General features: G+C 52.9%; 1 protein-coding gene across 1 annotated transcript; it reads right to left on the bottom strand.

Annotated features, from left to right (window-relative positions):
- Window positions 1-1,112: 1,112 nt before the first annotated feature.
- Window positions 1,113-7,186, bottom strand: slc25a25a (solute carrier family 25 member 25a). Its single transcript, XM_079251567.1, has 10 exons — window positions 6,892-7,186; window positions 6,083-6,209; window positions 5,926-6,013; window positions 5,744-5,852; window positions 4,385-4,543; window positions 4,056-4,208; window positions 3,869-3,976; window positions 3,629-3,796; window positions 2,261-2,408; window positions 1,113-2,185 (listed from the first exon to the last, which is right to left on the bottom strand). Exons 1-10 carry the CDS (start codon window positions 7,183-7,185, stop codon window positions 2,001-2,003), a joined length of 1,539 nt encoding a protein of 512 aa, XP_079107693.1. The 5' UTR covers window position 7,186; the 3' UTR covers window positions 1,113-2,000.
- Window positions 7,187-10,101: the final 2,915 nt, after the last annotated feature.

The raw sequence follows: 10,101 nt of genomic DNA, 5'->3' as shown, positions 1-10,101 counted from the left end.
GCCTTCCACCAGACCTTCCGACGTGCCTGGGGTCCGGCAGGACCGCATCGGGCAGGACCGCGGGTGTAAACTGCTCCACCACCTGACCTGCTATTCTCTGGAGAGTTGTGTGGAAATATTGTCGGATATTTTTTGTTATTTTTGGTGACTCTTTTCCTGGGTGAATTCAAACTGTGTGATTGGCTGGCTTGGTTGACATCAGGGCGCCATAGCGGCCATTCACACAGAATGTGTGTTTGCTTATATGATCGCAAGTCCTGTGAAAGATCTGCAGATGGTAAAGTGGTTGTAGGATCCACATATCTGTTGTACCTAGCGTCATGATTATATACACACATTGCTGTCCACACTAACTGGTGATTCTCAATTTTTCAGATTTTCTCAAGTCAATGTCAACGCACCACCTGGGGGACCTACGCACCACCTTTAGTCTCATTTCTGTCTTTATGTCTCCGTCTCCTGCACCTCCTCCTCTGCCAGGACACGCCTGCTGGGGGGACAAGGTGGAACCACTGCCCCCCCCTCTCCGACCACATCTGCAGCGCTGCAACCCAGCTGGGACACACAGGAACACCAGTATGTTCCCAGTAAATAAACTGGAGTCAGAGACGTCTCATTTATGTCCGTTCATTTTATAATCTGAAACAAAGGAATGAAGCACTTCCAGCATCATCTGGAGCATTTTGTTCCAGCGTATCTCTGGACTCCTTCATTTTCCCGCCAGCTTCTAATCTGTGGGAGTGGGCAGCGCCCCCCCTTCCTCCTCCTGTGGACCAAGATGCACTTTCTCCCTACATTTTACTGTCTGACCACTTTATTTGTCCTTTCTGGATAAGTCGGTAGTTCGATCCCGACGCTCCTCCACCTGATCCGTTCTACATGCTGGAGTTTCTACCTGAAAGTTCCTGTTTCCCTGCTGAGCATCATGACAGATTCCTGTTTAACAGGGGTCACATGACCTTTGATCGCCAATATGTGGGTGTGGCCAGACGCTCCCAATTGATCCTGGTGGGGCTCCTGGTCTGGGGGGGTCCAGGTCTGTCACCAGCCGTCTTGTTCCTGTTGAAATCAGTTTGCTGGATGTAGAGAGCAAAGGAAACGCTGAGCCTTGATGTCAACTTTGCATTTATTTGCATAAATCTGGTCCATAAAAAGAACTACAAGTCATTCTTTACAAAAGAAATTAATTCTGCGTCGTCACGGCGACGCTTTCCCGGCCGACTTTAAAGTGCATCAAGTAGTTTTTCTCCTTCCTGCCGACACGTCGCTTCATCAGACCGACCTCCTCCAGAACCCTGAGCGGAACATCAGAGACCAGAACTGGACTTCACACCCTGAAGGTCCACAGTTCTTCACCGCCGCCGCCCATCTGTCTGCAAAACTCTCAGTTTGGAAAACCGTCGTGTCGTTAAAGCTCGACATCTCACCTGGAAAACTGTTCAGCTGCAGGCGGAACGTTCTGTGTCATGCATGGAGAACGTTTACTTGGAGAATGCTCTGCATGGACAACATTCCGCGTGGAGAACGTGGTACGCGGAGAACGTTCCGCGTGGAGAACGTGGTACGCGGAGAACGTGGTACGCGGAGAACGTGGTACGCGGAGAACGTGGTACGCGGAGAACGTTCCGCGTGGAGAACGTGGTACGCGGAGAACGTTCCGCGCGGAGAACGTGGTACGCGGAGAACGTTCCGCGCGGAGAACGTGGTACGCGGAGAACGTTCCGCGTGGAGAACGTGGTACGCGGAGAACGTGGTACGCGGAGAACGTTCCGCGTGGAGAACGTGGTACGCGGAGAACGTTCCGTGTGGAGAACGTATAATGTGAAGAAAAACACTGGTCTCTAAATGAACATAACATTTTGGTCTCGGTTCTTCAAACATGAATAGCAGACTGACAGAGGCTTCTTCATCATCATCATCATCATCCTCCGTCTTTCACCAGCCGACATTCACAGAATGAGGCGGCGAGACGGCGTTCTGTGTTGTAGTGGGCGGGGCCTTCAGCGCGACGTGACGCCCAGCCGGGCCTTCAGGTGCTCGTAGACGACGTAGCTGATGCTGACGGCGGGGATGACCTTCAGGAAGTTGGGCGCCAGGCCTCTGTAGAGCCCAGCGGGACCCTCGTTCTGCAGGATCTGCCTGAAGAGTCCCGTCATGGTGGGCGGCTGCGCGCCGTCCACACCAGCTGCGGGAAGAGACGGGTCAACCAATCAGATTCATGCAGGTAATTGGTGCGATGTGTGAAGGCCTGAAGCTTCACCTTGAGCCTGCATGCGGGTTCGAACCAGCGCCAGCGGGTAGCTGGCCAGCTGGCCGCAGGTGCTGGACACGGTGCCGCAGGCCAGCAGGGCGACCACACCGGGATCCGAGCCGGCGGCGTGCTGCTGCAGGTAGCGGTTCCTTAGCGTCTGCAGGACAAAAATTCATTCTGGTTATAAATATTTAACGCGAAATGATTCATAATTTCTATTTTCATTTATTACAGATAAAACTAAAACAGGAAATGTTTCATCAATAATTGTTGAAGCTCATTATGATCAAATCTAATCTTTCTATATTAATAAATCTACAAAATTATTAAAAAAATTTTTAGACATGAACAGCTGCGTGGAGGGTTGGCATTAGCATCAGCACTGAGGTTTAGCATTGAGGGCTAGCGTCAGCGTGGAGGGCTAGCATTAGCATTGCGGGCTAGCGTCAGAGTGGAGGGCTAGCATTAGCATTGCGGGCTAGCGTCAGAGTGGAGGGCTAGCATTAGCATTGCGGGCTAGCGTCAGAGTGGAGGGCTAGCATTAGCATTGCGGGCTAGCATTAGCATTGCGGGCTAGCGTCAGAGTGGAGGGCTAGCATTAGCATCAGCGCTGAGGTTTAGCATTGAGGGCTAGCGTCAGCGTGGAGGGCTAGCATTAGCATTGCGGGCTAGCGTCAGCGTGGAGGGCTAGCATTAGCATTGCGGGCTAGCGTCAGAGTGGAGGGCTAGCATTAGCATTGCGGGCTAGCGTCAGAGTGGAGGGCTAGCATTAGCATCAGCGCTGAGGTTTAGCATTGAGGGCTAGCGTCAGCGTGGAGGGCTAGCATTAGCATCAGCACTGAGGTTTAGCATTGAGGGCTAGCGTCAGCGTGGAGGGCTAGCATTAGCATCAGCGCTGAGGTTTAGCATTGAGGGCTAGCGTCAGCGTGGAGGGCTAGCATTAGCATTGCGGGCTAGCGTCAGAGTGGAGGGCTAGCATTAGCATTGCGGGCTAGCGTCAGAGTGGAGGGCTAGCATTAGCATCAGCGCTGAGGTTTAGCATTGAGGGCTAGCGTCAGCGTGGAGGGCTAGCATTAGCATTGCGGGCTAGCGTCAGAGTGGAGGGCTAGCATTAGCATCAGTGCTGACGTTTAGCGTGGAGGGCTAGCATTAGCATCAGCGCTGAGGTTTAGCATTGAGGGCTAGCGTCAGAGTGGAGGGCTAGCGTCAGCGTGGAGGGCTAGCGTCAGAGTGGAGGGCTAGCATTAGCATCAGTGCTGACGTTTAGCGTGGAGGGCCAGCGTCAGCATTGCAGGCTCAGCGTCAGCATGGAGGGCCAGCGTTAGCGTGGAGCAATGTCTGCAGGGTGAGTATGGGTGACATCAGAAGGCGACTCACCTCGTAAACCGCCAGGTCGATGCCGGCATACGGGATGATGCCCAGCATGTTGGGGATGTAGCCTTTGTAGAACGCCACCAGGCCTTCCTGCCTGAAGATGGCGGCAGCGCAGTCGGAAATCCCGGCGAACTGGCCCGTCGCCCTCAGCGCCAGGCGGGTCTTCAGAACCTGCAAACGGAGCGGGAGCGTTTAGTTTGAGGCGAGGTTGCGACCCGGCGACCTGCGGAACAGCGCTGTCACCTCCATCGGGTAAATGGCGCTCTGAGCGATGACGCCGGCCAGCGACCCCGCCACGAAGCGCTCCGCGATGCTCAGAGACTCCGTCTCGCTGCCAATGATGCGTTTAATCTGGAGGAGCCAATCACAGGAAGCACGTTAGCGATGACATCATCACGCTGCGGCCCATCGGACTCAGAACGGCGCCGACCTGCTCGTAGGCCATGAACTTCAGGGCTGACTCGGGGGCGATCTTGACGACGTTCACGCCGTTGCCACGCCACAGCGACCTCATTCCGCCTTCCTTCACCATCTGCGCCAGGCCGCTCGCCATGCACAGGTTGTTGCTCCGCGAGCCGTGGACCTGTGGACACAGAGACGTCAGAGCGGCGCCAACTGGGTCGGATCAAAGTCTGCCTGCTGACGTAAGCCGGGTCAGATCCTGACCCGGGGGTGTGCCTGCAGGCCGAGTGCCGTGATTGGCCGAGGTCGGTAATCAGCGGCCGGACTCTGACCCGGTTAAACATTGACATCTCTTACCTGCATCATGACTTTGAGGCGGTCCAGAGGCGCCGTGAAGGTCCGGGACACGGCGCCGGCCGCTCCACCCGCCACCAGGTGTCTCCACCACACGCCGGTCTGCTTCTCCTCCGCCGTGAAGTCGTCCGGAACCATCAGGTTCTCGCCCACGTCGAATATCTGCCGGGCAGACGGGCCGAGTCAGAAGCGCAGCTCAGAGCCTCGCTCAGGGGTCGGACCGGACCCGACAACTGGATCCGCCCTGACCCTACAACCCAACTGGACCGGGTCAGACTGGACCACCCGACCAGACCAGAGGCCGCTGGTCCCGGCCTGACCGAACCGGGTCCAAACATTCGCCGACCACTAACGTCTGTTCAGGCACACGAGTGTTTCATCAGTAATGTGTCCTTAGCTCGACCTCTGTGTGCGTGTGGCGACGCTCCACGGCGTCTCGGCGACTTTGCCTCCCAGCTGATCTGGTTTCCAGCCTGATGACGCCGATCGACTGCAGAGAATTATCTGATCCTGCAGGTTATGCAACACGGACTGTTACGCAACGCCGTTCTTATCAAGGTACCGCAATGCCGAGCGGCGAGTCAGGACCGTTCTGGCGGTTCAGGGTGGGCTGGGCCCCGGGTGAGGGGAAGGACTTCCTCACAGTCTGCCAAGATGTTTACTATCAATAATATTATAATTACATTGTTATCCATAATATTAATAATAGTAATAATAACAACATTATCATTCTTATCGGTTAAAGAGACGGAGGACGGAGCTCCATCATGTCTAAACATCTAGAAACATCTAGGAACATCTAGAACATACAGGAACATCTAGAACATACAAGGACATCTAGGAACATCTAGAACATACAGGGACATCTAGGAACATCTAGAACATACAGGGACATCTAGGAACATCTAGAACATACAGGGACATCTAGGAACATCTAGAACATACAGGGACATCTAGGAACATACAGGGACATCTAGGAACATCTAGAACATACAGGGACATCTAGAACATACAAGGACATCTAGGAACATCTAGAACATACAGGGACATCTAGGAACATACAGGGACATCTAGGAACATCAGGGACATCTAGGAACATCAAGGACATCTAGGAACATACAGGGACATCTAGGAACATCAAGGACATCTAGGAACATACAGGGACATCTAGGAACATACAGGGACATCTAGGAACATCAAGGACATCTAGGAACATACAGGGACATCTAGGAACATACAGGGACATCTAGGAACATACAGGGACATCTAGGAACATGCAAGAACATCTAGAACATGCAGGAACATCTAGAACATGCAGGAACATCTAGGACAGTGTTTTGGGCGCCTCGCAGCAGAACCCACCGTGGAATGTTTCCAGTACAGGATGATTCCAGGACCGTCAGACTTCTCCACGCCGCCATCGCTGCTCCAGTCCCTGAAGCTGATGGTGACCAGGCCGTTCCGGTCCATGCTGCACACAGAACACACACACGTTCAGAGTCCCGTGGCGTCGGCAGGCGGGACGGTGGGCGGGACGGCGGTACCTTTGCACGGCGTTCTCTGCGTGTCTCAGCGAGATGTGGACACCGAGGTCACGGAGAGATATCCAGAACTCTTCTGGGTCGACCCGACCTTCAATAAAAACACAGCGTTGGTAAAAACACCTTTACCCGGTACTGGGTCACAACCAGAACCGGGTACCTGTCCTCCTCCTGGAAACGTTCTTCACCAGCAGCTTCAGGTCCTTCTTGTAGTCCTGCAGATACCGGACCAGGTCCTCGAAGTCCAGCTGTCCGTCTGCAGGGGGGTCCGCCCTCCCCACACCTTTCTGCACACACACACACACCGAGACATGTCACACACACCGAGACATGTCACACACACACACACACACAGCAGCGTCTCCACATGATTGACACTTCAGGCGGTGTAACCATGGCGACAGCAACTGGAGACCAGCAGGATCAGAATCTATCTTTACCTCCAGAACAGTCTGACCTGCCAGCAGATCTAATCCTGGTTCAGACCTGCTGCTAAAACGGGGCCGCTGGCACGATTCCCAGTCTGCAGGACTCCCAGTCTGCCACAGTATCAGACCATCAGACCACTATCGGACCAGTGCCCCCCCCGCAGGACCTCGTGCTGCAGCGGTCTGATGCGTTCACGCACCGTGGAGAAAAAGGCCATCACACTGAAATTCCGTTTTAGGGTGGAATTTCCACGCGGCTTGGCTGAACCTTTAAAAGTTTCGTTTTGACACTTCCAGTTTAAATTATACACATGGCCATTATCAATACTTTCATAGATAATTTATTGACATTTTAAAGAACAATTTCTGAAAGGAATTTTCTAAAACTGAGTTTCGTGCAGCGGCCTGCTGGTGGAGGCTTTTCCTGCCCAACTAAAGTTTTCTCTCCTTCAGTACCGATAAAAACCCGGAGATTCAGCTCGTGGTGAAGCGTGATGTCCGTCCAGGAGCTTAAAGACAGAGAAACGAGTTTATTTCTCACCCTTCTCCACTTCTGGAAGGCTGAAAACTCCTGGGAAGGAAGGAAGACGCTCAGCTGCTGGAACAGCGACTTCAGCTCCGACGGAAGCCCGTTGGACTCAAAGTATTCCACTTCCACCGGGTCCGAGTCGGACACGGCCACGAACAGGCTCAGACCCAGCATGCTGCGTTGAAAGAAACTAGTATAAATAAATAAATAAACAACTAAAGAGAGGAGCAGAAACCTCCCGGGACGGTGCTGAATGCCGGTAACGAGACGCCGGCGTGATAAGGACCCCCCGCCGCTCTGCGTCATCAGCGATTGGATTAGTAGTAGTGACGACACTTCACTACTGACCAATCACAGCAAGCGTCCATTGAGGACTCTGCCAAAGGAATGACGTATGTGTACGCGTGTGTGATTGAGTGTGTGTGTACGTGTGTGTGTGTGTAGGGAGGTTTGACCAATCATGTTCCTCGTTTGTTTTCCAGTATATGAGAATGGACCAATGAGACGCGACGTATCATTCACACTGCGCAGACATCAGATATAATTCTGTTGTCAATATTTTTATCATTTATTACGATTATTATATTTATAGTCTAGTTGCAGGTCTAGTTGCAGGTCTAGTTGCAGGTCTAGTTGCAGGTCCAGTTGCATGTCCAGTTGCAGGTCCAGTTGTAGGTCTAGTTGCAGGTCTAGTTGCAGGTCCAGTTGCAGGTCTAGTTGCAGGTCCAGTTGCAGGTCTAGTTGCAGGTCTAGTTGCAGGTCCAGTTGCAGGTCTAGTTGCAGGTCCAGTTGCATGTCCAGTTGCAGGTCCAGTTGCATGTCCAGTTGCAGGTCCAGTTGCATGTCCAGTTGCAGGTCTAGTTGCAGGTCCAGTTGCATGTCCAGTTGCAGGTCCAGTTGCATGTCCAGTTGCAGGTCCAGTTGCATGTCCAGTTGCATGTCCAGTTGCAGGTCCAGTTGCAGGTCCAGTTGCATGTCCAGTTGCAGGTCCAGTTGCAGGTCCAGTTGCATGTCCAGTTGCAGGTCTAGTTGCAGGTCCAGTTGCAGGTCTAGTTGCAGGTCCAGTTGCATGTCCAGTTGCAGGTCCAGTTGTAGGTCTAGTTGCAGGTCTAGTTGCAGGTCCAGTTGCAGGTCTAGTTGCAGGTCCAGTTGCATGTCCAGTTGCAGGTCTAGTTGCAGGTCCAGTTGCATGTCCAGTTGCAGGTCCAGTTGCATGTCCAGTTGCAGGTCTAGTTGCAGGTCTAGTTGCAGGTCTAGTTGCAGGTCCAGTTGCAGGTTTAGTTGCAGGTCCAGTTGCAGGTCTAGTTGCAGGTCTAGTTGCAGGTCCAGTTGCAGGTCCAGTTGTAGGTCTAGTTGCAGGTCCAGTTGCATGTCCAGTTGCAGGTCTAGTTGCAGGTCCAGTTGCAGGTTTAGTTGCAGGTCCAGTTGCAGGTTTAGTTGCAGGTCCAGTTGCAGGTCTAGTTGCAGGTCCAGTTGCAGGTCCAGTTGCAGGTCTAGTTGCAGGTCCAGTTGCAGGTTTAGTTGCAGGTCCAGTTGCAGGTCTAGTTGCAGGTCTAGTTGCAGGTCCAGTTGCAGGTCCAGTTGTAGGTCTAGTTGCAGGTCTAGTTGCAGGTCCAGTTGCAGGTCTAGTTGCAGGTCCAGTTGCAGGTCTAGTTGCAGGTCCAGTTGCATGTCCAGTTGCAGGTCTAGTTGCAGGTCCAGTTGCAGGTTTAGTTGCAGGTCCAGTTGTAGGTCTAGTTGCAGGTCTAGTTGCAGGTCCAGTTTCAGGTCTAGTTGCAGGTCCAGTTGCAGGTCTAGTTGCAGGTCCAGTTGCATGTCCAGTTGCAGGTCTAGTTGCAGGTCCAGTTGCAGGTCTAGTTGCAGGTCCAGTTGCAGGTTTAGTTGCAGGTCCAGTTGCAGGTCTAGTTGCAGGTCTAGTTGCAGGTCCAGTTGCAGGTCCAGTTGCAGGTCTAGTTGCAGGTCTAGTTGCAGGTCCAGTTGCAGGTCCAGTTGCAGGTCTAGTTGCAGGTCCAGTTGCAGGTCTAGTTTCAGGTCTAGTTGCAGGTCTAGTTGCAGGTCTAGTTGCAGGTCTAGTTGCAGGTCCAGTTGCAGGTCTAGTTGCAGGTCCAGTTGCAGGTCTAGTTGCAGGTCCAGTTGTAGGTCTAGTTGCAGGTCTAGTTGCAGGTCCAGTTGCATGTCCAGTTGCAGGTCTAGTTGCAGGTCCAGTTGCATGTCCAGTTGCAGGTCTAGTTGCAGGTCCAGTTGCAGGTTTAGTTGCAGGTCCAGTTGCAGGTCTAGTTGCAGGTCTAGTTGCAGGTCCAGTTGCAGGTCCAGTTGTAGGTCTAGTTGCAGGTCCAGTTGCAGGTCCAGTTGCAGGTCTAGTTGCAGGTCCAGTTGCAGGTCTAGTTGCAGGTCCAGTTGCAGGTCTAGTTGCAGGTCCAGTTGCAGGTTTAGTTGCAGGTCCAGTTGTAGGTCTAGTTGCAGGTCTAGTTGCAGGTCCAGTTTCAGGTCTAGTTGCAGGTCCAGTTGCAGGTCTAGTTGCAGGTCCAGTTGCATGTCCAGTTGCAGGTCTAGTTGCAGGTCCAGTTGCAGGTCTAGTTGCAGGTCCAGTTGCAGGTTTAGTTGCAGGTCTAGTTGCAGGTCTAGTTGCAGGTCCAGTTGCAGGTCCAGTTGCAGGTCTAGTTGCAGGTCTAGTTGCAGGTCCAGTTGCAGGTCCAGTTGCAGGTCTAGTTGCAGGTCCAGTTGCAGGTCTAGTTTCAGGTCTAGTTGCAGGTCCAGTTGCAGGTCTAGTTGCAGGTCTAGTTGCAGGTCCAGTTGCAGGTCTAGTTGCAGGTCCAGTTGCAGGTCTAGTTGCAGGTCCAGTTGTAGGTCTAGTTGCAGGTCTAGTTACAGACATGCAAAACTTCCAGAATCAGGACTGGGACCAGGTCCACAGAGGGTCTGACAGAGGACACACAGAGCTGGTACCGGTCCAGTCCAGCAGATTGCCCAGTTTGTTGGGACTTTCTGGTGAAATGTTTTCTGTCTTTACTTGATGGAAAAACTGTGGAAACATGAAAGGCTGACACACCCAGAAGAAGCTGGCTCCAGGACCTACTGGCTACCTTACGGTGCATGCTAACAGGAAGGCGACCAGACCTCATGGTTTTCATGCAGCTCAATCTTCTACAAGCGTACAAGCTCAAACACACACACAACCCACCTCACACCCCACACTCATTACACTCCCAGAGTTGAACTAAA

Source organism: Telmatherina bonti (assembly GCF_933228915.1).
Source record: "Telmatherina bonti genome assembly, chromosome: 13".
NCBI classification, from domain to species: domain Eukaryota; kingdom Metazoa; phylum Chordata; class Actinopteri; order Atheriniformes; family Telmatherinidae; genus Telmatherina; species Telmatherina bonti.
This window is presented reverse-complemented; position numbering and strand designations above follow the sequence as displayed.